At 48.0% G+C, this 25,311-nt stretch overlaps 2 protein-coding genes and 2 non-coding genes across 6 annotated transcripts in view; 2 read left to right on the top strand and 2 right to left on the bottom strand.

Moving 5' to 3' along the window:
• LOC103316670 (serine/threonine-protein kinase S6KL) overlaps nucleotides 1–25,311 on the bottom strand; it is a 40,794-nt gene that overhangs the window by 14,045 nt on the left and 1,438 nt on the right. For all 3 annotated transcript variants that reach the window (XR_004344659.1, XM_031923259.2, XM_031923258.1), the window contains exons 4-8: nucleotides 25,041–25,308; nucleotides 24,876–24,960; nucleotides 24,689–24,796; nucleotides 24,449–24,607; nucleotides 24,277–24,365 (exon numbers count right to left, since the gene is read on the bottom strand). Coding sequence is in view for 2 of the 3 variants with exons in the window: in XM_031923259.2 (XP_031779119.1) it covers nucleotides 24,277–24,365; nucleotides 24,449–24,607; nucleotides 24,689–24,796; nucleotides 24,876–24,960; nucleotides 25,041–25,308 (709 nt within the window). In the remaining variant the exon portion in view is untranslated. The remainder of the gene's footprint in view (nucleotides 1–24,276; nucleotides 24,366–24,448; nucleotides 24,608–24,688; nucleotides 24,797–24,875; nucleotides 24,961–25,040; nucleotides 25,309–25,311) is intronic.
• Nucleotides 13,928–22,198, top strand: LOC100115156 (triadin). Its single transcript, XM_016981770.3, has 3 exons — nucleotides 13,928–14,404; nucleotides 18,048–18,453; nucleotides 18,543–22,198. The coding sequence occupies exons 2-3, from the start codon at nucleotides 18,058–18,060 to the stop codon at nucleotides 19,719–19,721; spliced, it is 1,575 nt and encodes a 524-aa protein (XP_016837259.2). The 5' UTR covers nucleotides 13,928–14,404; nucleotides 18,048–18,057; the 3' UTR covers nucleotides 19,722–22,198.
• TRNAN-GUU lies at nucleotides 23,493–23,566 on the top strand. The gene has a single exon. It is a non-coding gene; the product is annotated as a tRNA-Asn (tRNA).
• Nucleotides 23,959–24,030, bottom strand: TRNAW-CCA. The gene has a single exon. It is a non-coding gene; the product is annotated as a tRNA-Trp (tRNA).

The following is a 25,311-nucleotide window of genomic DNA, read 5'->3' as shown; positions in this document are numbered from 1 at the left end:
TTCTTCTTCGATCTTTCACGCTCGCTCGCTTTTCGACATTTCTCTCGCTCTCGATCCCATCGTTTCTTTTTTCCTTCTCCATCATCTCTCGCCACGACGTGTCTATCTACTCTGACGGCTATTTCGTTTCTTTTTTTCTTTTTTCCCTATGCAAAGCACCTCGACCATGACGTCACGAGTCGCCGCTGTGTATCCATTGCGTATGCGAGACGGAGGCTCTCGCTGCGCTTCCGACTGTCCTCAGGAGTATAATTTACACTTTGAGCATCAGCGACGGGCGAGTTTTATAGATTTCGAATTATCGTTAAAGGAGATGCCGAGATTGCGCGGTCTACTAATCGAGGCGCAAAATTTTTTAGCGCAATGTTTCCTCCAAGAGATCATCGCCGCGCAGATAAGGGACGCGTCGTTTCTCAAGGTATAATTTAATAATCGTGCGCGTAAAACGCTAGGGTATGTAAGAGGAAAAGTACAATTTTAGAGGATACACCGCGCGTACGTATTCTCAGGATTTTTTCAATCTCGACTCGAGACTCCTCGTATAAGCGGCTCCGCGCGGCATGTCGCCGCTCGTCGTGAATATAAATGTTTATGATCATCGCGCAGGACGTCACAATAGAAGTATGAGAACGTGTTTCGATGCCAGCTGTGGAGATAGGCCGTATCAAACTGTTACGCGAATGCAATTACAGCTGGGTATCGAATTGGAGAGCAAAGGAATAAAGGGAGGAAGCGAGAGCGTAGCTGCCCGGAAAAAAGTGAAAAGAGCGAGGCACTAGCTCTCTTGTTGGTCCGCGGGGAATCAGCATAAATCATGCGAGCCACGTTGAAGCTCGAATATTTCGGATGAAAGGAAAAGAGCGAGAGGATCGAAAAAAGCAGCCGACAAGAAGGCCAAAAGGAAGGAGAGAAGTCAGGACGAAGTTAAAAAGCGAGAGGAACAAAAGGAGAGAAGAACGAAGAAGAGAAAGAAGAAGGAAGATGGAAAGAGTGGCTGCTCCGCAGCACCGCTTCTTCTTCTTCTTCTTCTTCTTCTTCTTCTTCTCTCGAGGTCGCGAGCGCGCGTTCGTTATAATACCCGTAATACGTGTAATACGGATAATACCCGTAATACCTGTGTAACGCATTACACGCCATCACATGAGTGAGCCGCCGCCGTCGTCGCCGCGAGCGACGACCGGCGTCGGCCTTGCCAGCGAATTCTCACCTTCGCCGCGCACTATGCTGCTGCTCGCTGATGCGCGCGTGCGCGCGCGGTTGACTGCGCGTTAGAATTTGCTCTCTCTGCGTCGCGACGAGCGACGTCGCTTTATTCAATTCGATGCGGGAGGCGAGTGGAAAGTTTATAAATTTCCTTCCGAAGGTCGAACTGCATTAGATAAATAATATATAGTACTACACTGTAGGCGGTGCGAAAAATCGAAAAGGCCGTATAATCAACTGCCAGTAGCTATTACGGAAAACTAGGCATTTTTGCACGATTAACAAACGCTCGCTGTGTAGCTCGATGCTAATCGTCAAAAAGAAAGGCAAAGTCGCATCTTGCCTCGGTAAAACCCGCATCCCTTAAATGTTACGGTGTATATTTATACACACACGCGCGCGCGCGCGCACACACACACAGAGAGAAACGCGTAGACACGTACAGCTCTGACCATTAAAGTCCTGCTGTGCGCATCTCTCTAGTCCCGCAGGCACGTCTTTGTTGCGACTATACGCTCCCGCACAATGGAATTGCAAATACACACAGGCGAGGGAGTATAGGAATTTCGTATAATCCCGAATTTATGGGGCTCTCGCTCCATTACGCGGATGAAAGCTGCATCGGCCGTGTAATGAGTATTTGTTGGAAATGAGACGGAGAGGCTTATGCTTCGGGGGCAAAAGTAGGCTAATCGAGTCGGACTTGCTGTCGCGCGTGTACGTGTTATATTAACTGTGCTGCTCGTTAGTCCATGGAATCCCCTGATATTTTCGTCACAGCTCTGTCGAACCGGATCGTCTTTTTTAGATCTAACAGAAGGATGACGTAAGGATTGCACCGAGTTACGCAATTCGATAAGCATATACGCTTGTTAAGAGATATTCGGCGCGAAAAGATCCACTTTCCAGGGGGTGGGGGGTGGGGGGGGGGCGCTCCCCGCAATTAAATTAAATTTCGCGAGGATGTCACACGCGAAGGCTTCAACGTCAACCGCAATGTCGAGCTGCAGGCTCTGCACGCGGCACATGACTCACCGTGGCGCGCCGCCTGAATAATATGCATAATAGCTATAGGCCGGCACAGCGACAAGCATCGACCGGACGAAAAAGCAACAGGATAAAAACGAACGAAATCTCGAATATATTCCGCGCGCGATACTCGCTTGCGCAACCGCACGATTCCTCATACCCCGAACTTTCCGGGAATGCCTTGAAGAGAGAGAGAGAGAGAGAGAGAGAGAGAGAGAGAAAGAGGACCCGACGGCTTTTTTCCTCGCGCCGTGATTATAGATCGATTATTAGTGCACATGAGCGGATATTCTCGAGACTCGTTGAGTCGCTTCTTCTTTTGGAGGGCGTGTCTATTTTTCCATCGTTGTCCTGGGTATTCAGTCTCGTTTATCAAAGTCCATCGATTATCGATTCTCGCGGCCATTTATTCAGTTTCACATTCGCATGGCAGCTCACACAGCAGCAGCGATGCGCGCATTCATTCGGGGAAAAAAAGCATCGGGATAATTATTTTTAAACCTCGCGCCGAGCTCTCAGCTTGTGCAATCGGAAAATCGGGGAATCGGCGCGTATAACGAGTGAGTTATCGTCGTAAAAGCGCGTAATGCCCGCGCTTTTAACGGCGCGGGGGATTCAGGTCAAAAAGTGCGGAATTCGAGAACGCAAATCTTTCGCTTAACGACGCTTTTGCAACGATTTTTTTCCTTTCTTCGCTCTGTTTTGCCGATTGTTTTAATTGCGCGCGCCGGTTATGTATGTAGCGCAGCGGCGCAATTATTCCGTTGATTCAGTGGAGAATCTTCATCTCCCGGTTCATTAAATACCGCACACAGATGGATGCCCGAGCTATTTTCAAGCCATAATTACGAGATCTAAAAATAGCTCGACAGTTAGGCGATCATCGCTCTGATATATAGCTCGCGCAGGAGAAGCGGATTTTAAAACGCATCAATTTCGCGCTCTCGGCCGTATGGCGTGTCCGCGCAGAAAAGAAGCGAGACACACAGAAGCTGTCTTCTCTCTCTCTCTCTCTCTCTCTCTCTCGAAATTATCCGTAATAAGGCTCAGCGGCCGCGAGAAAAACTCGCTGCGTGTATCATTAGACGCGCGAGCAATCCCTCCCGGCGGCGGCACTTATCGGCCACTAAACGCTTCTAAAACGGGAAAGGCTCATCCGGCGTCGTCGTCGAATTTGCATAAGCTCGAGACGCGAGCCTATAATTTCTAATTCAAGCATCGGCTGGCTCTCGGCAAACGAGCAGTACATACGCGCGAGGGCTGGGAAGCTGCGGCAACGAAAGAGAGAGAGAGAGAGAGAGAGAGAGAGAGAGAGAGAGAGAGAGAGAGAGAGAGACGAGAGGAGCAAAGAAGAAGAGGGAAAAAACGAAGCTGCGCGAGTATGTACGAGAGGATCGCAGGAATCGCCGAGAGGGAAAGAAGAGCAGGTATACATATAGAGGTGTACTGAGAAGATGCCGCCGCCGCCGCGGCCAGTCGCAGGTGAGGCTATTTTCAGACTCTCGCGAGCGAGAGCTTCTTTCTTCTGCATAAACTCGCGGCGAGAGGAGAGGAGAGTTGCCGTTCAGGTTTTGCGCCGCGCGCGCAGGGGATCGTTAAGATAATCGACGTTATCTTCCTCCTAACTTGGCCTTAGCCGCGCAGACGAGGCGCAGAGCTCGCGCGGATACAATAAAACTAACAGTACCGATCCCGGGGAAAATGGCAGCCATCGCTGGATTTTTCGAAAATTTTCGCCTCGCAGAAAATTATCCCCGTATTACGAGTATATTACGCGAGAGATACGAACGCACGGCGTTGACATTGAAGCCCCGCGCGCCGAGAGAGAAGCATAGCTCCGTAGGTGGAATTAGATATCTCGTATTTGGGAAAGGGGTTAATGGATTTTGGTCTCTATGACACATCGCCGCCGCGCTCTCGTACTTTTGTAATTAGCGCAGTGGAGCGCACACGTCTCTATCTCTCTCGCTCTCTGTAATAACCATCAGCGTATCAGCTGCGGCACTAAAAGCGTCGAATTACAAAACGCTCTTAAATATTGCAGCGCTAGGTCGAAAAAGGTTCGAAGGTACCAGCAGCATCACCGGTTCTCGATAGCCCTGAGCGACTAATCACAAATGGCTTTTGTGTGTATAGTGGCAGTGAAGTCACGCGGTCGTTGCACTCGCGCGAGCGCATGTATGATCGGGGATCAGTTTCATGTGTATGGATTATTCTTAAAAGGCTTTTGCTCCTTTGTACCTCGTGCAGCGCGAGCTACTGGTACCATATCAGGCTGACCGCTCGCTGCGAGACCTTTATCTCGATCTCGTGAGAACATCATCTCGCGCGAGGCTTCGCGCTATCGGCAAACTCATTAGTTTATCGTTCTCTCTAGAGCCTGTAAGTGCCGCCCTCTTATCTGATCCTTACTTATTATTCCCTCGCGGCGAGAGGTACGCAATTTCAGGTATATACCGAAGCGTTGCTGATAATACGCGCTCTTACATTCTTTCGAAAGCCGATCGATAAAATCGCTGCGTCTCAGATGTCAACACACACACACACACATAGCTAATAGCTCGAATCCCCTTACATCATTGTCGACACGCGCATATCCCTTATGTAGAAGGTGTCAAATTCAATAACCGAAATTCTGTATCAAAGCGTTCCCAAATCTCCTTACGAAAGCCCCTTTTCGCAGATCCATCCACGACGACGCTCCCATTCCCTTTGTCGAAATCACGTTCTCGAAAGTCATCGCTGCTCTATGCGCGCGAGGGGAGGATTAAATTTGAAGGAGTAGCTTCGATTGGGAGAGTAGGCAAGTACGCGAGCGAGATTGAAAGGGACAGTGAAGTGCACTCAATAATTCATTAGCACGCACGGATGAAAGATGCGCCTCGTGTGTAAACAATGAGCTTTCCTCACTTTTCATATACGCATATAGGTGCCTCTCTCGGCGAGTTAAAGGCAAGATAATGAGATTTTCGTACTTTGGCAAAGTCTGGGCTAAAAGAAATTGTTAAATTATCTCGGCAGCCGAAGAGGGAAAATAACGAAGAGAGGCACTTGTTGTACTCCGAAGAAAACTCGAATAAACAACTCTCCAAACGATCGATTGCGGCGGGCAGCAGGGCATATAGAAGGAGAAGAGCTAGGGAGAAGAAGTCGATCCACAAAAAAGTTTTAAATCAATGGCAGGATAGAGAGAGAGAGAGAGAGAGAGGGGGGGGGGGGACGAGAGAGAATGCCTATAGAAAAGGGTAAATTGAATAGTGCGCGGGTAAGAGATGAAAAATCGGGGGCTCGAAAAAAGGGGGAATAAGAGCAGCCGCGCCGCTCGCGGAGAGATAGAAGAAGAAGCGAGAGAGGGCATCGGAACACACAATTGCAGAGCGTTCGCCCGCGCTGCGAGAGGAGACCTTGAGCTCCTTCAGTGGGATAATCATGGAAGTTACACGATCCGCGCTATAATGCCATAATGTATAAGGCACGATGTACATTGTCGGGCTAGCTTCTTCTTCTTCTCCTCCTATACGCGTTTCTTCGCTATATAAACGCAAATACACTCGAACCCATTATACGCTCTGCTCTCCTTCTCGAACCTCTCCGGAGATCTCGAAAGATTGCGTCGGCTTTTTCTCTTTATTCGGCCTGCGTGTGTCTCACGTTTTCTATGTCATTGTAGGTTTCCGCGCGCGTCGTCGGACTAGTTTTGTTCCACCGAGTCGGTGTCTTTCGTTATACGCGTGTGCAAATAAGCTGCTTATCTCGTGCGCTCGATGGAGAGGAAAATACAAACAGAGCGTACAGAGTCGGCGGAACATTGTTTGCCGAGGGTAAACTCTGCCGATCGTAAATATCGGCCGGTGAATCTATAAGTTAAACGAAACTCGCCCAAGGAATGTTCCTAATACACTGCATGTGTGCTCGAGGAGTACACGATACCCTCTAAATCTTCGCGTCGGGAGGAATAAAAAGGAGAAATCATTTTTGTATTTCTATTCAAAGCGGCCGTCACTAGATTTATACGCCAACTTCCTCGTGCCGATCCATCGATGTGGCGCATATGAAACTTGGAAAATAAATAACGCGCGCGAAGGCTTTTCGCGCATAGCACGGCTAAATCATGAATGATTGATGCGATATCGTGAATATAAGCCGTAAAATTCTACATCGCACAACTGGATGTGTACTGTATGTACGCCGGACGTTTATGCGACATTTAAGAGCGAACCTTGCGAGAGTTCGCGTATGTAACTCGGTCTAGGTGAGAATGAAAAATCACTGATCTGCGCACTGCTGCGAAGGCCGAGCAATTGTACACTGCGCCAGCTAATCACTGCGCTTAGCCCAAGTGTGTCCCACTCGCCAATCGAGCGTTTTTTCTTCTTATTCATATTATCAGGAGGGAAAAATTTCCTCTCACGGTGCGCGATAATTCAGCATGAAAATAACCCGCTTGTCAAGCATAAAGAATAGCTGAATAACGCGCGCCGCGTTTACTGGAAAAAAGCGCGAGCTAAAATAAAAACCGTATATACAGCGCGGCCAGCATCGATTCAATTATTCACGGCAAAGCGAAAAGCCAATCAGAGAAAAAGCGCGCGCGAATATACGGTGTAGCATTTCCCGCCGTGTATACCCAAACACAGAGATATCGTGTAATGCCCTCACTCAGCGACAGAGTTGTAATCGAATTACGCAATCAATATAAAACGCGCGTGGCGTGTGGCTTAAATACCGAAAAGCGCGCGTGTGCGGCGGCGGAAAAAAAAACGCGACGGGAGCAGCTCTGAAAGGGAGTAACGAGTATAACAACCATACACCGGTTATAAGCATAAACAGAGAGAGAGAGAAAGAGAACTGCAGCGCGAGCGAGTGTGGGTTTTGCTTACAGAAAAGGCATGCGCTATGTGTGTACAAAGCGCGACGAAGAGCCGGTGTGTGAGAGAGAGAGAGAGAGAGAGAGAGAGAGGGTCGATTGTCTGGATCGGTGGCATCTGGGTTACCGCACGCCAATTATTCCACAATTGGCTTCACCGCGCGAATACGCACGGATTTACGCGCTTGTGTACAGCGCTGTCCCTCGCCAAACCGAATCCAATGTGTGTGATGAGGTTTAGTGAGAAAAGAGGAAAATTCGTTCGCACCAGCCGATGAATTGATGAGCGTCATTAAGGAGTTGTGCAGTAGTCGTTATTAGCGAAGGCTGCGGAAAAAAAAATGCTTAATTTACGAGCGTACCACATACGAGGTGGAGAGAAAAATGTTTCTATGTAATTAGCGGTAGGTATATAGTCTTCGCGGCTCTGTGTGTTAGGAAACGCTGCAGAAGGCGGACGCATATCATCTGAAACCTCCTCGAAAAACGTGTAAGAGGCCGTGTATGCCAAGACACGTATCGAGAAGATTCTCTCCTTCTAATCTCCGCCGTCACGCATGGTCGAGTCAAATCAACCCCCTTCATTCCTTACAAGCCCTCTCGCTCGCTCGAAGTAGTCGTCCCGACAGCACGGGATAAAAACCGGATTTACTCCGCGGGGACGAAATTAGAAGCGACGACTCTGCCCGGGGAGGCACGCCCCGAAAAAAAGCGATCTCGATCGGCCGCCCTTTTTTCTCTCCCTCCGCGCGCGATGCTCTGACTATATACGCCGCGGACGACCGATTCCTATGCCCCTTTTCCTTTTTCTTTCCTTATCCGGTCGCGCTAATTTCCCACTCGCGCGCCTTTGTCAACATTCGATAATTCACTTTCGATATAACTTACTTTCTCGGCCTGAATCAACATGGATCACGCACGGCCTCTCGTGTTCTTTATGATATAGGGGGGATTTCTTCCCTTTGTGGGCGGCGATCCTTAGTTTCGATAAATGAGGGCGAGATGTCGGATTGCGTAACTTGGGTGTGTGAAAAAAGTGAATCATGTCCTGTCTATCCGGAAAACTGCTTTTAATGTGTTCGTAAAGCGTTTACGCCGAAATCGGCGTTTCATCGTAGAGCTCAGAAGTATACGATAATAACGAGAGGTAAAATTTGAGGAAAAAAATTACGATCCGACGTTACGAAGCTTACGAGCGTCCGGCCTTCGCGCATCCGTTGGACTGTGAAAAATTGCAAGACCACCAATGCAGATCAGAGCCGGTCATGTGTCGCTCTCGCTGCGGTGAAATGAAAAGGCGGCATTGCTCGCAATTTCACGAATGCCAAATCACTTTTACGTAACGTAGTTTCATCCGGCGGCGCTCGCTCGTTACCCAGGAAACGCCTCGAGAAATAGTAACGGGAATATCGGACAATAATCAAAGTTTCATATTCGTTTTTCTCCACTCCCAGGAAGTTATAAATTTTGCATTTTTATATATACCCGGTATTCTTTATGCCTATACTCCTGTTTTTCGAATATTCAAATGCAAATTCTAATAATTTCGCTGCGCGCTTAACCCATGCAGCTTAGCGTACTCGCGAGTTAGTTCAAACAGTTATTATGTTTCTGGAACGAAAACGCCGGATAATTTTAATGGCGATGCGCGCGGATCTACCGAGAAAACAAGAGCCAGCGATGCGTTGGTAAATTTAATTACGTATCAAAAAAGACTGGATCGCTCGCCAGTTTTGTTTTTACTGCCAACACTCGCGCTCCTGCATAATTGCCGGCGAGGGGGTCGAAAAGCCTGGCAATTAAGCGAACTTCGTTACGCGCATTCCGCTCAATTACTGGCGACTTCTTGAGAATCCGAGCGCATTGTATTGTAATAACTTTATGATCGCCGGTTGAAAAGGGGCGATTCTTTTTTCAAAGAGCCCAAAGCTTGGAATCTCGTGAGAAGCGAGGATTCAGCCACTCCTCGAATTAATCGTTCTATAATATGCAAAATTGATCAATATACGACACTCGAATTTAAAAAGAAGCCGTGAAACTTCTGAAAAGGAGGAAAAAAAAGTATACGAGCAAAAATTCATGCCACGAATAGCTAAAGGCATTAAACGAATCTTAAGCCGAGCGCAGTCAAGGATTAAGCTAGAAATACAATGGCCGAGCGCGCGCGGCAAGGACAGCAATTTCGGCGATTTGCATTTTTATACACGTGCTCGCATCACTAAATCTCTCTCTCTCTCTCTCTCTCTCTCTCTCTCTCTCTCTCTCGTAATCATTTCCTGAAGCAGCGGATTGGTCTAAAAATATGTTCGACCTTGAGAAATAAAAAAAAAACAAACAGCGCAACAAATATTTCGTCAGGAAAATATCGGAATGACGTAGTTATTCCAAGTAGAAAAAAAGAAAGGAACAGCTGTCCCCAAGCGCGAAAGCCGAGAGAAAAGAGCACATGCGCGAGCTGCATACATCCACGGCTGTTCCGTATTTCGAGCGTTGTTGCCCACTTGGAAGATAATGCCGGCAGCACTACAGCCAGTCCAATTAGACAGTAGCGACTTAACGCGCTCGCCCGTAAAATGCTTTACATATATAACGCAGGTTCTCGAGAGAGAGAGAGAGAGAGAGAGAGAGAGAGAGAGAGAGAGAGAGAGAGAGAGAGAGGAAAATCGAGCGCGCTAGCCGAGAGGAATAATAGGCTCGCGTCGATGAGTTTCAGTGCGAGAAACTCTTTTTTTTCTGTTCGTCCCGGCTCTTCCCCTCGAGTGCGCGATTTGTCTAACGGTGTGTAACGGCCGCGTGGAATCACTGCGGGAGCCGTGTACAGCTCGAGACGATCGTTACTGTCTTCGAGGGCTCAGCATCGATTCTTCGGTCTTCCTGTTGCCGCTGCGTTAACCTATTTTCGTTTCTCTTCTCGTTCAACCGTACGGTTGTTATTGTGTATACCGCTGGTTATTCTTTTTCAAAACTGTCGAGCGAACGCTTCCGAGAAGCTACGTGAAAAGTGATTCGTCGGAATTACTTGCGCTCGAAGCCGCTAATGCAAAATCGCTGTAGGGCATGTGAGCTAAACACTCATATAATGAGCAATGAGAGGTACAGTCGTGTTTGACGTGCAAATGTTTGAAGCGCGTTAGAAGTTCAATGTTTCCACAGAGTTTTCAAATACTTCCTATACACTGGCTTTGCTCAGCGCAGGAGCAGCGGTCGGAGCATCGACTTATCAAAGCTCAAGCTCGGATATTTACCGGGAAATTCATTAACGAGGAAAACCGCGAGTTTATCTAGGTATAAATGTGAGGAATCAAGATTGATTCGAGCGATGCTATCCAGGTCAGCCAGCTCCCCCGTCGCTTTGATTAATTAAAAAAAAAGAGCGCTTTAATCACTCCCAATTAATTTCCATTTTCATCGCGGCGAATTGTTGTCGATGTAAGCAAAGTGGAAACGCTATTATACCTGTACGCGCATGCTTCTGTTATACTCCGCTAACACAGAGAGCCGCAGCCACGCCTTAATTATTAGAAGGGATATATACCATTAGCTATGGCAATGAGTTCAAACGCTCTCGAGTTTCCTCCGATAAACTCTAGGCTTTATATTCACGCAGCAGAGAGAGAGAGAGAGAGAGAAAGAGAGAGCTAATAAAAACTCGAAACTCGCGACGCAGTATCTTCCAAGGCGCAGGACTAATGAAACCGTAACTCCGACTATAATCAGAGCCATCTTCCTGTCTAGCGAGGCTTATTCGCGCGCAAAAATCGCGTTCGCGAGTGTATACCACGCGAGGGAAAAGAGTGAAAAAGAAGGTGTCCGCAGGTGCGCTCTCTCGGCGCATCGAGTTTATCCAGTTCGCAGGCTCGCTCGCTTCGGTATAAACTTCTGTTGACACACGGCGGCGGTAACTGATAATGACCGAGCCACGAGTTATACCGGCGGGGAATAATGTATTCATGCTCGCGCGATATTCGCCAATCGACATTTGCATAACTGGATTCAAATCCTCGGCGAGAGCACTTTGCACACGCGCGAAAGAGAGAGAGAGAGAGAGAGAGAGAGAGAGAGAGAGAGAAAAGAGTATCGGCCAATTAAACGCTGCTGCTGCTGCCTTACGAGTTAGCAATTTCCCTCGGTAGCGCACGCGCGTGAGTTTTCATTCCGAGAGATAATCCGCGAAATTATCCGGAGAATTTCAGACGATTCTTCGATCGCCTTTTTCTTTATTTTCGTCTCGAGAGCGCGTAATTGCCACGTGTGTTCACGGGATTCGGCTGGCGTAAATCACTCGTAATAAAGTACTGTCGATCGGCTGTGATTTATCGCTAACTTCATAGCGGTCGCGTCTCTTTAAAAATAAACGCGCCGAGTTGATCGTAAATTTCGCGAATAAATACTAATACAACGTGTGCTCGCTCGGAAAATGGTTCGTTTATTTACCGCGAGTTTTTCTCGATATACGTATATATTTGCAGTAACGTTTACGTCACTGCCGCGCGCCCGCGAAATTAATTAGCGAGAAGTTTCGTAAAATACAACGCGCCGAATTGTGAGCCGATGAAAATTCGATATGATTGTCGATCCGCGCTCGCGAGTCAATAAACGTCGTCCAGTTGATTTTGCGTGATGCAACTCGGCGCGAGAGTAGAGCGCGCGTGTAATAAAACCGAGTTCGTTATCCCGATGATCAGGCTGAATAATAATCGAGCGAGAAAAACGATCCCGAGGGAGCATCATCGATTAAATATTTTACGTAATCTATTATCGGGAGAAAGCCGATACGAGAGGATGAGCCGCAGTCGCGGTGTAACCTTACGAATCGTCGCTCCGCGCGCAATGCGCCGAACGAAATAAAAAGCCGAGGAGTCGAGTGAAAAGATCGGCGGCAGCGACGGCGTTTTAAAGAGCATTAAACTCTGAATTCCAGACGAGGGGATTAACCTTCCTCCCCGAGAGTGAGAGAGCGGGAGGTTTACATTAGGCTCCTCTCCGAGATATTCAGCCCATTGTCAGGAGCTGTCCGTGTCCCATTTCCTCGTCTTCCTTTTGCCTCTCGGCTACATCAGGTATATAATATCATAAATATCCTACAGCTACAGGACATACTCGCTCGACGAGTCTGACCGTGGCATTACATACACGCGAGAGCGAGGGATACGAACATCGAACCCTGCGAGCAAGAGAGAGGGAGCGAATCGAAATTCCTTGACGCGAGTAGCCAAAGCCACGATGGCCGGTCTGACGAGAGGGCTGTCCGTGTCGATAAGAAAGATGACGAGCGGGCGTTGCATCACGCAGCCGTGCGCAGTGAGAGCTTCGCGGTTTGCTGACGTTGGACTCTCCGCCGTCATTATATAAAAAGCTGGCTGCGTTATTACGCTCGGCGAGAGTGAAACGGTAACGATTGCAGCGGCGACACGTAACTCGGCGGGGGGGGGGGGGGGGGCGAATGGGTCTAAACTTTGGGGCGCCGGAAAGATTAAGGAGAAAACGCGCGCGCTCTGGCACTTGGAAGGTTACACTTAATGTTCTTAAATTCCTGCAAGTAGTTCGCGGTTCGTGCACTGCTGCTCAGCTCTCTCGACTGCATGCGCATAATTTATGCAACCGGTTTAGCTCCCTGCCGCAAAAATCGAAATTCCGATTAGTCGCGGAGACGCGGGAGATGAAAGCGGAAGACCGCGCGGTCGAAGGGAGGAAAAAGACGCAGAGTATAGGGCCCTCTTGAGAATAAGAGGTATACCACGCGTGTATTCGAGAGCAAACAATCTAATCGATCAAGCCGATGGCGATTCATCGTTCGCAGCAGCCTCGGGAGGGATCCTCTCCAATTCCCCGAGAGCAGTTCTCCCTCTCTCTCTCTCTCTCTCTCTCTCTCTCTCTTGCCCCACGTATACACACACGGCTATATATCTTTGCTGGGAGGATGCCGCGCGCGCATAAATACACGCGTGCGCGGAGCTCGTATTATACTCGAGAGAGGAGGGAACCTGTCCTGCCCGCGGTGCACTTGTGCAGCAACTCGCGTAATAAGTGCCCGGTGTAAACGCACCCTCTCCTGCTCGAGTCGCGGCGGGAGGGGGGGGGGGAAAGGAGCCGCGTCTCGCACGGGGGGAACATGCACGGATGCGCAGGAAAAACTGCACGCAGGGGAGAGCGAGAAAATTTTAAATGCCTGTTAAACATTCGTTTCATTAGGAATGCGTGCGGCGCAAGTTCAAGGACGACATATCGATCGCTCGGCGCGATGCCGGCTAATTGCTCCTCTTCTTTTTTTCCTCCTAAAGCGAAGGCATAGATGCGCGAGGGACGCTAAGGCGCAATTATGCAAAAGGCTAATTAACAAATCGAACCTGCCTCACGCAACGCTGATCCACATTCGCTTTATTCTCGGGCGGCTCGGAATAGACGGAGATATTGAAATCATATATATAAGAGCTGGTGAGACGGCCCGAATCGATCGTTCGCATCCCCCGCGCGCGTATGTCTCGGCGTACCGGTCTGTTACTACTTTCGCCAACTGGCCGGCCGTTGTATTTAAACGCAGCTCTCTCGAGGAGCAGAAAATACCAGCGGCGTCGGAAAAACGAGAGCGCGAAGCATCGAGAAAAAGGGGAGGCCCTTAGGTGCACAGGAGAGCGCGTGTATAGGTATAGGAGGGGCCCTTCTATGCTCCACATCCCGGCGGCGGCGGCGGCGGCGGCGGCGGCGCATCTCGAGCACACACAGACGCAGACGCACACGTACAGAGAGCGAGAGAAGTAGCAGCGGCAGGAGCAGGAGCAGAGCGGCCGACTGCCGGGTGGGCGAATGGGTATATAAGCGAGGCCCCGAGGAATCCTCGTCGACACACGACGAGCCAACCTTCGCCCGGATCGCCAGCTCTCTGAGCCGACACACACTCGCACACACTCGCACACACACACACACACGTGCAACGACGACGAGTAGCTGACGCTGCCCGGCTGCTGCTCCTCTCCCGCTCTCGCTCTCGCTCTCCCACGCCCGAGGAGAGCTCTGTGAAACGCACGCGCGCGCCACCACCAGCACCAGCGCGCCACTGCACAGTGAGGAGAGAGAGAGAGAGAGAGAGAGAGAAAGAGACTCTCGCTCGTTTCCACCGATCGACGACCGCGCAGTGAACTGCCGACGCTCCCCAAGCATCGACCGCAGTAGTCCCGCCGACGACGAGCAAGACACACTACTCTTGTGCTACGCCGACACCCCAGGAAGGATCAGCCGCTGACGACGAATCCTCCAGCTGTAGCCGCAGCCGTACTCTCCCGCATCTTAGCCAACAAGCCCACTGCAGTGAGTAATCGATAGCATCTAACCCGAATTTTTGCTCCACATTTCGCTCTTCTCTCTCTCTCTCTCTCTCTCTCTCTCTCTCTCTTTGCAAACACTCTTTTATCTCTGTGCGACACGGCTCTTCCCTACGCGCAGTGCTTCCATACAAAGTTCGCTCGGCCACTTACGAGAAGAAATCTCGCTCGCGAACAACACCGAAATAACATCGCTCGAGATCGATACGGCGCATCATCCCTCCGGCCTTTGTACTCCGCGTCGGATTATATCACACCGGCGCGCATCGGCCAGTCGGATCACGTTCGCGACTTTGAAAAAATAAAATCGAAAGGACAATCACGCATCGGTCTTGACGGACGGGCAGGAAGGAAGCGCGACGAGCGGCCTCATTAATGAACTCGCCGCTCGAACTTGAACTTGCGGCGAGGGAGATTTTTGGCTCGCGCTCTGTATAATATCGCCGATACACGCGAGCCTCTAATCAGCCTAATCCGGGCCAATCAGCAATTAGCCCCTTTGTCGAACGCGAGAGGCTAGCCAATGATGACAAGATTGTCCATCGGGAGGATAGTAGTTGCAGCTACGTTGCGGCTAATTGGCAAGGCTAATGTTTTCACGGGCTTCCTAAATGATGTACGCGCTTATTGGCTTACGGCGCAGCTGATCCAATCAAGAGCCAAAGTGTTGTCGTACATACAACAACAAGCAGTAGAGTCGAACTCTCTGGAACCGGGCGAATTTCGAGTCCAATTAAATATAATGAATTCGTGCGCGCGGTCGGGCACTCGAGGGAAAAATCGCCTCTCGTATATATAATGTCGAATTACTCGGATGTCGCAATAGCTATCCGGCCGTGAATGTCACTCGTTAGACTCTGTGTGGATTTTCGAGGGAATATAATAATTTAATAACCCGAGAGCTCGTCGTGGTGTACGTGTCAGGAGGCAATATATCCGAGGGAATTTTATGTAACCCAGAGAACAATATATACTCCGCGGAGCCGCTCTGCATGCGCGAGTTATAAAATCCAACGTACACCCACCGGGTTACTTAGCCTTATAATGCACTCTCGCGATAATTGCGTAATTGAAACCCAACTCCGCGATCCGTGCATCTTCTCGAAACGCTCGTAAAAACTTTAACGTCGCAACTCGCGATGGCTTATATAATTTTTCACCTCTGATAATACAATCGAAATGTGTATACAGCCTCGGAGGTACTGCGTCGCTCGCTTAACTCAACCCTCCTCCCGGATTCAGCGTCAGCGCGACTAAATGAAGCAATGATTCAACGTTGTTTTCGAAGAGCCAGAACCGCGGTATATAGTGGTAGCGTCGTCCTCCCCCCTATTATTGTGTATACAGACACACACGCGCGCGTTTCCCGCAGCGAGGCTCCCCTCGCGTCGTAAAACGCGCAAGAGGGTGAAAAGAGCAAAGTCGGGCACACCTCCCTTTTCTCTTTCTCTATCTCTGAGGCATCGGAGGAAAATTCCTAGATAGCAGCTAGCATCGGAGGGGAGGAGAACATTTCCGGCGCCGACTGGGCGCAGTCGCGCCTTTATTTTCTACGATATCGGATACGCCGGCGGCGCTCTAGTTTCCAATGGATTTTTCTCCTATCAGCTCTCCTGTCGATTATTGATTTCCATCTGCGAACGGGCGCAACGAGAGTAGTAACAGCAAGTGTGTCGTGCTTACCTTGAAAAAGCGCCGGTTCGCATAATGCTCGAGCCAAAAAGCAACGCGAGTAAGCTCTCGCTCTCTGTGTTTTCTGAAAGCTGCCGCAGCTTTTCGACCTCCACCCCCCCAACCCCTCGTGTAGCTATATGTTCTGCTGAGTCTTGCCACTTCTCGGGCCGACTGGCTCGCACGAATACAGCTCTCGGAGGGAGAAAAACGTGCTTTATCGCGACGCGCTGCGGTCTTTCCACGTCCGCATAGAGGACTCGAGTGCGACTACGTGCGGCGAGACGCGTTGGGAATTGGAGAAGGTATTTAAGCACTGGTAATTGCAAGCGGACTTCAAGCTTCTTCGCACAGACAAGGTCGGACTCGAAGATCGAGTCTGATGTCTGATGAATTGGCAATCCTAGACGCGAACGCGCACCATTTGCGAGATTGGCCGATCGATTGACAAATTCATCACTGCCGGTTTGTCGTCCTGGCGGGAAATTTAAATACGACGCGGTTTTCGATGAAATCTTGCGAGAGCCAACGCAATACCTGACTTTTTTTTTTTAACGAGGAAGAGCGTTTTCCATTTCGACGCCTCCCAAAAGGCCGCTGCGGATTTTTGGACGATGAATGGCCAGGGCCGCGCTCGTTAAAGTCGCGCAATTACGCTTGGATCATCGCACTGTGTATAAATTTTCCCTCGCGCGCGTTTAAATATCAAAATCGCGATTGTATCGATATCGCCTTCGAGCGTCCGCGACAATAGCGCACAATCAATCGACTACTTAATAATATGCGCGAGGCGATGTGCGTTTTCACTTTCTGGCCGTTTTCACGGATCGTTACGGCACACATGCGAGCTGATTCCGGTAAAACAGGCGCGTCGCCCGTCGCATCCTGTCATTAGCGTGCGACCGGTGATGCTCGACATATAGAAAACAACTCGCACCTTATTTGTCGGCTACACGTATACGCACTCGGCAGTGGCGGCTCGATGCGGTTCAATGTCACACACATCGGGTTGTCTCTTATTCCGATTGCGCGCTCGCCTTGCAGCTTAATCGGCGCACCGTTAAGCGCACACTCGAGATTCTCTTTGTTTTTCCGAACGGTAACTCGAGAGAAAATAAAGTTGAACGAGATTCGCGTTATTCGAAACAAGTCCGTCCGTCCGTGTGAAACAAAAGGCGAAACTTATCAATTATCCAGAATCGATAAACGAGTCGTTCTCTCTCTCTCTCTCTCTCTGGACGGTGATTAAATCGTCATAACGCTCGCGAAGGCGCGCGTTCCGCGAACTTTCCGCGAATCCCATTAGCCCGCGCGCCTCGCGTTCCATCGATCTAAGCCCCTTCTAATGCGCGTCGAGAGATTCGCACACGCGCTCTCGACGTAAATTATCGAAATTACGGCACGATCGATGCTCGCCAAGTGGCCCATTGAGAAAGTCCCCGCGCGGCCCATTCATCCGCATCACAATAATCGAGCGAGCGGCCCATTCAGCGGCTCGTCGTTAAGTGTACGCCCCTCGCTAAGTATCATTGCTAGTGTATACGAGCGACATACACCCACACACACACACACACACACACACACAACTAGAAGATTACCGGCGAAGAATGCGCGCACGCGCGATTCGAAAGAGGAAGAGAGCGGTGTCAACAGTCGCGGCGCTCGCTGATGAAAGACGCGCCATAAGCTGCAGTGGCACTTGGGAAATTTGCATGTGCGCGCGCCTCTGCGAATTCATTGGATATCGCTTCCTTCCGTCGTCGAGAGGGTTCCGCCGGTACATCGCTCGGACGACGCGCGTGCTCCGTTGCGCAACGCCGGTCGCGGCGATGCCGTAACGCGCGCTCGCGAGAAAAATATTTGGAATTCCTCTTTTCACACCTGCCCACTGTATACTCTTTGCTCTTAGCAAAAAACGAAGCAGTAAGTATAAGTAACCGTTGATATTTTCTGCGCAGCCAAGCAACCATGAAACTCGCGATCGCAACGTTCTGCCTGCTGGCGGTGACGGCCATCAGCGCGATGCCGGTCGCCGACGACGAGCGCAAGGCGGAGCTGCCGGCACCGGCGCTCAGCGTCGTGCCTCTCGAGAAGTCCGCCGACAAGGAAGCAGCCATGCCGACGGAGAAGATGGCCGAGGAGAAGAAGGAAGAGCCTCTAGCGAAGAAGGCCGAGGAGAAGCTTCCCGAGGAGCCGAAGAAGCTCGAGGAGGAGAAGAAGCCCATGGCCGAGCCCGCCAAGGTCGAGGAGGAGAAGAAGCCCGAGAGCGAGCCCGTCAAGGTCGAGGAGGAGCCCAAGAAGCTCGAGGAGGTGAAGAAGCCCGAGGAGGCCCTCAATGTCGCTCCCTCTGAGAAGCACGAACACGTAAGTTAAAGCCCCATACCGATCGGTTATACCATCTACCATGAATCATGCGCGGATGTACGATAACACGATCGCTCCGCAATGCGCAGGCCGTCGAGGCGTCCAAGGCCGAGGTGGCGATCGAGAAGAAAGTTGACGAGATCCAGGAGCCGGCCGAGTCCACGCTCGCAGCCAAGGAGACCGTGGTCCCAGTGGCCGAGGTCCAGCCTATCCCAGCTGTAGCTGCGTCTGAGGCCGCGGTTGAGCCGGCCCAGGCCAAGAAGATCGACGAGCCGATCGCCGTCGAGAAGAAGTCCGTCGAGCCCGTCAAGGCCGAGGAGAAGCCCGAGCGCGTGACCCGGGAGACCGAGGAGGCCAGCAAGGAGAAGAAGCCCGTGGAGGAGGCCAAGCCCCTGGAGAAGGAGCTCGAGAAGAAGGTCGAGCCCGTGATCGCGGCCGCCCCCGCCGCCGAGGAGAAGCCCGAGATCGTGCCCACCCTCCTCGTCGCCGAGGAGCAGAAGCCCAAGCTCGAGCCTGTGAACGCCGCCGACGCCGCCGACGCCGCCGACGCCGCCGCCGCCGTCGCTGAGGAACCAAAGAAGGAGATCGAGAAGACGCAGGAGATCGGCACGGCCGCCTCCACCGCCGCCGCCGAGCCCGCCAAGCGCGACACCGCCGAGTCCGAGGCCCAGCCCAAGGCCGCGGAGCCCGCGAAGATCGAGGCCGTCCAGGAAGCCGGCGTCGCCGCCAAGGAGCAGCGCTCCGAGGACGCCTCCGTCGTCGCCCCGATCGAGCAGGCCAAGAGCGCCGGCGTCGTGGCCGGCCAGGAGGTCGCGGCCGTCGTGGCCGAGGAGCCGAAGGTAGCCCCCGTCGCGGTGGAGAAGGCCGCCAAGTCCGCCGACGAGCCCAAGGTCGAGGAGCTGCCCAAGCCCCAGGAGGTTAAGGACGAGGCCAAGCCCGAGCAGCCGGCCAACATCGCCGAGGCCGCCAAAGCCGCAGAGCCCGTCGTCGAGATGAAGCCCGAGGAGCCGAAGATGGAGATGCCCCAGAAGGACGAGATGACCAAGGAGAAGAAGAAGGAGGAGAAGGACAGCTCGGAGGAGAAGGACAGCAGCGAGGAGAAGATGAAGGACGAGAAGAAGGAAGAGATGAAGAAGGACAGCTCGGAGGAGAAGGACAGCAGCGAGGAGAAGAAGGACGAGAAGAAGGAGGAGATGAAGCCCAAGGCGGAGAGCAGCAAAGCCGAGGAGCCAGCGCCAGTGACGAAGACAGCGGCGCCCGCCTCTTAAAGACCTCCCCCCCGCGCAGAGGAGGCCCCCCGCGACTATTCTTGCTGAGGACAGAAGAAGAGCAGAGGAAAAAAAATTGATGAAAACGCGCCGTATTCCACTTTCGAGAAATGCGTCTGAACTGAGAGATATTATATAGCGAGAAAGAACGACAGAGTGAATGGGACACACACATCGAACGAGAGCGAATGCGAGCGAGCGACTGAGCGCGATTGAATTTTTAGCAACAAAAAAAAAAAAAAATAATAAATCGACAGGAGCCGAGAGAGAGATTGATGCGAGGGCGAGGAGGAGTTTAATACAACGCTCGGTAATTGTACGCAGGGTCTGTCACATACACACACACACACACACTTACACGCTTATACACTCAGTGGCACACGCGCACTAGAAACACGAGACATTGTAAGCATCCCGGCGCGCTACGAGTTCCGCGCGACATACATGTAATGTGCACGGGGCGTCTCGGGATTCGCCGGTTCGGCGGCGACCGGAATCCGGTCACTCCGAGCCTCGAAACCCGCGACGCCCCAAAACGCGTCGATACGCGTTCGTCCCGGCGGACGGAGCATTCCGTTCGCATGGGACGTTCAGTCTATCCGATCCATTCTTATTTGCCTTATATAGTAAACTCATTTCCCTTCCCTTTACAGCTCTTTGCGTATAACGGCAGAAGTACCCGTCCTGCACCATCGCGACACACACACGTAATACCGCCTCAGCCCCGATCCCGTCAAATACGGAGAACCTTCCGCATAATTTCCCGAATAAAGCCCTTTGTACCCTCCCCCCATACTCCATACTCATGCCCCGATTCCCCGATCATCCTGCAACGTACTGAGTAGAAATTTCCCCCCTTTAGCCCTACTACTGATAATTATTATTATTATTATTATCGTTAGTGACAGTACCGCTATTATTATTATATTATTCTATTATTATTTGTATTATTGCTATCATCATCGTTACAATAATAATAATTATTATTGATATTACCACCGATGTTTTTACTCTGCCATCTCGCCATCAACAATTCTTTGTAGCAATGATATATATATACACACACACACGCGCGCGCGAGAAACTAAAAAGACAAAAAAAGCTAACAATACGTTTCGTTTCGAGAAAGGAAGCGCATCGTGCTTATCGAAGACTTAATTCAGGGTGTTATACTTTATATTTTCTACAATCTACGAGTATACATCTTCTCTTCTTTATAAGTATTTCCTGATTAATAAAAAGAAATATAAAATCCAATTAGTTTTTAAAAATATAAACACCAACTATCAGAATATAGCCTGCTAACCAGGTAAAATTATGTAAAATAATAAAGAGTATTGTTATTTCATTGGCAACAGTAGTAGATCTGACATATTCTTACCTACTAGAGAGTAAGAAATATTCGAAACTACACACACAAACACAGATATGAAGGATACAATTATTTATAGTCGTAACCTGGATGTGTATGTATTAACTATATACATATTTGCATGTGAACAAATTAACGTAAATAAGTAAATAAGATAAGAAGAAAAAGTACAGTTTTCTGTAGTTTATACATTGCATTTCTATCAGAAAATTATACGAGTAACGTTGACGTCAGAAAGTAGATAAATTTAAAACTGTTGTATTGAAAAAAAAGTTAATTGACTTATTTGCATTTCGCTTTTTAATCGTTATAGTTCTGATTTGAATCTAAGATTCGTTGAAGCACATAGTGAAAATTAACGCGTGATCGTGCATTGTTCACTTATGACAGTAGAAGCTTTCTTGCATAAGCAGACATAGCAAGGCTGTTACAAAAACTGTGTAATTCCATTACGCCTTGACCTTTCGAATCGAAATTCGCTTAGCTAAACGTATCAATTCACCTGTTGCAGTCGACGCTAATTTGTCGACGGTGCGTTTCAATAATTATGCAAGTTATATGAGTCACGCGTGACTTCTGGCATTGTGGGGAAGCTTAGCATATCATCGACTGCAAACTAGCGTTCATCACGTCTGGACTTTTTATCTGTAACCGTTGATAATCTTGGATTCTCATTGCACGAGCTATCATCGATATTTAGAAGCTATACTAATAACTTTGTTACAACTACGCAATTAACAACCTAACGAGCACACTGAATATGCACGTGAAAAATAATGAAAAAAACCAATCTTGGAAATTACTAGCACGATTCGTTTGCATAGCGTTCTCTGTCTTATATTATATCTAACATCAATATTGTTTATTGAATATTGCAAGGTTAACAATTCAAGCACTAGAAAACTAACGAAACTCTATAAGAATTTTCGATGAAAAATGCACATGAATGATATCTAATTGTCTAACCATGTAGGAAATTGATGAATTTGCGTTATTCGCCTTCGTATTTTTATATAAAGATTTCATTTCTGTTTTAGCGATCAGTTTATGTTTTGGCTCTATGAAAAATAATTAATGTTGGAATAATAAATGATTCTAAATATAATTATGCGTCAGTAAACTTATTTTTGCCCGATATCTTTTTTCCACAGGTCGCCCAGAAGCGCCGAAGCTTTTTTTTCCTAACCACCGACAATAACAATCTCCGCGTTCAAATCAAAAACACGCAAATAAGCAGTTACATCAAAGCGCCACTCGCCAATTAGGTAAGTCGCTTAATCGGACGCGCGACAATCGGCCAGCCGCGATAAATCGCGCTTTCCGCCTCGGAAATTGCACGTGCTCCTTGCCGGCAGCACAGTGAGTCACGAGGCGTCTGCGACGACGTTGTACGCAGAGTCTCAGGGCCTCCCCGCGAGCGATTAACATTCCGCGTGCAGACATCCGCGTTATTTAGCTATTTGTTAGAGCGAGTAGATGCGATAATCGTGAGCTTCCGTTCGTTAGCACTACCGGCAACGTTTGCCCTTCGATAAGACGCAGGCGCGAAAAGAGTTGCTTTGATTGTACTAATTGGCCGACTGTGCTCTTTTGGTGCATTTATTTTTTACTATAATTTTTGCAACGGATTACTATTGAGCTCGACAGACTTTTATTTGACTTGACTAATCAGATTAGAATACTATACAGACGCTACAAATGGATGTGCCATCTGTTTCCACGATAAGAGTGAAACATGGCATGTGCGATAAGAAAAACATTCAAGCGTATAAAGAAACGAATTAATGTATCTCTTCAACTTTAATAATTGATCAACAAATATAAATTTTTAAATTTTACGCATGGCGTCGGTAAGGTAGAAATCGTTTTTAATGTACCTAAGGCAGAATAGTAATTAAGTCTTAAATTTGTGACCGACATAATTAGAGATGAAAGTCTGTTAGCATAGAAACCATAAAGAATATTGTTGAACATGGTGCCTCATAAATAATTACAGAAATAGGCCATCTAGCGGCACACAGGGAAGGATAAAATCAATAAGGATTACCTACGTGAAGTCTACGTGTTTTACGGCGCTCATGCATTACAGTAGAATATAACTCGACTACGATCAAATTAATTTACCAAGCCATCACTGCTTTTAAATTAAATTCTGCTATTAAAATGTATAAAATTTGCAGTAAAATATATCAATAACTAGATATTTATTGTATTGATGCTTAGACTATAAATTCCCTTTTGCTTTACTGAACGAAATAGTTAGTCTCTCTGAAGGTGAATTAGCGATATTTTTGCAGTTTTTTTTTCATTATTTTAACATGTATTATCGCATGGATGGCTAGAGAAGCATAGAATATGTTTTCTAGGGCAAAATATACATAGAAATTCGACTCGTCGTGGCCTCCGTGGCGCAATCGGCTAGCGCGTTCGGCTGTTAACCGAAAGGTTGGTGGTTCGAGCCCACCCGGGGGCGTTTTCTTTTGCTTTTGGAAGCACTGTCACGAACATTCAGAATGTCTATGACTCCTGAGACCTCCATAAGGTCGACGTATCAATGAATTTGTTATCAAGCGTTCAACAATGGTTTTTGAAAACCATAATTTTATCAACATTGATATTTATATAAGCCATTCTACGAGAAGTCGGACACTTTACGGTCGAAAAATTAAGGTCTTCTATTTTTGAGGGTGCACTCACCACACCTACTTATTTTATACACAGAATGACATTCTGATGCATACATTTAAAATTGAAAAAAATGTCCGACAAATATATTTTTTGTCATTGATAGCAATAAAACAAAATTGGTAAGCGTGCGCAATATAAAAAAATTGATTTTTGCCATAAAATAAACAAAAAAAATTTTGACCCCGACGTGATTTGAACACGCAACCTTCTGATCTGGAGTCAGACGCGCTACCGTTGCGCCACGGAGTCGAGTGGCTTTCGATTCTTGAGCGCAGATCATACGTTTAGATATCTATATATATAAACTTGTTTACTTATGCACAATCAGACATTTTTTTTATATATATATATAAATAAATGATTTTGTGTTATTTTAAATATTGTTCATATCAATTTGGTAATCAAATTAGGCTAATAGAAGTCAACGATATGAAATTTACCATAACTTTGCAAAAATAATATTATTAGGTAAAATAATTATGTATCACAACAAACCTGATTTGTAAGAAGAAAGCAAGCCAGCACACCCAACGACCACCAGTCTGCTTCATGTCCATAATACTGTCTCTTTACGATTTCAGGAGCTGAAATTACATAAAGTTATTAATATATTTGAGTTTCTTACGTAATAATAAAATACATACGTATACATTTGCATTAAAATTACCCATATATTCGAATGTTCCACAAAAGGTCCCTGTTCGTTGCAATGGTCGAAGCCACTTTGCTAAACCAAAATCAATTAGCATTGCATGGCCCTCATTGTCTAGTAAAATATTGGACGCCTTTAGATCTCTATGAATGATTCCAGCATTGTGTAAGAAATCTATAGCAAAGTAATATTCAATTAGTTTATTTTTCAATAACATTTAACTTAACTTTAGCATGAAAATTTAATCACAATTACCTAAAGCAAGAGCTATCTCCCCAATGTATATCCTAACTACATCTTCTGATAAACAGCCATATTCTTCGACTAGAGAAAATAATTCACCACCTCCAATAAATTGTGTCACTAAATAAAAAAAAGTAGATTAGATTAATAAGTATTATCAATACTCATTTTATTATTGAGTTTTTTTGACAATACTTACAAATATACAATGTCTTTCTTCCTTGCCAATGATACGGAGAATTAGCAATAAAAGTATGATGACCAACTGCTCTCTGTATAGACACCTGTGAGTACAGTGATATTATTATTTGTGAGACTTCCACCTGTTAAGAGTATGTCATTGAAATTTTGGTAATATACGTACCTCTTGTTTTGCTTGATCAATGGAATTCTCAGCAACTATTTGGGCTTTACTAATTATCTTCAAAGCAAAAACTTCTCTTGTCTCCTTCTTCTGAACTTTGTATACTCGACCATAGGCCCCCTTAGAAATAATATCAATGAACACATATTCATTCTTCAGTGGTGTTTCTTTGACTGGAAACTCAGGTAAAAAGATAGCTTCGAATCTTGGCACAGGCCACGCAGTCTTGGATAAACTAAGTGGGTTATTCAAAGTGTTGTCACTCCAACTG

The sequence above is a fragment of the Nasonia vitripennis genome, chromosome 2 (assembly GCF_009193385.2).
Source record: "Nasonia vitripennis strain AsymCx chromosome 2, Nvit_psr_1.1, whole genome shotgun sequence".
NCBI classification, from domain to species: domain Eukaryota; kingdom Metazoa; phylum Arthropoda; class Insecta; order Hymenoptera; family Pteromalidae; genus Nasonia; species Nasonia vitripennis.
This window is presented reverse-complemented; position numbering and strand designations above follow the sequence as displayed.

Excerpts from the sequence above, each read along its gene's own strand:
- LOC100115156 (XM_016981770.3), top strand. The coding sequence starts at position 18,058 with ATGAAACTCGCGATCGCAACGTTCTGCCTGCTGGCGGTGACGGCCATC. Across the intron at positions 18,454-18,542 it reads CCTCTGAGAAGCACGAACAC|GCCGTCGAGGCGTCCAAGGC; the intron begins GTAAGTTAAAGC and ends CGCAATGCGCAG.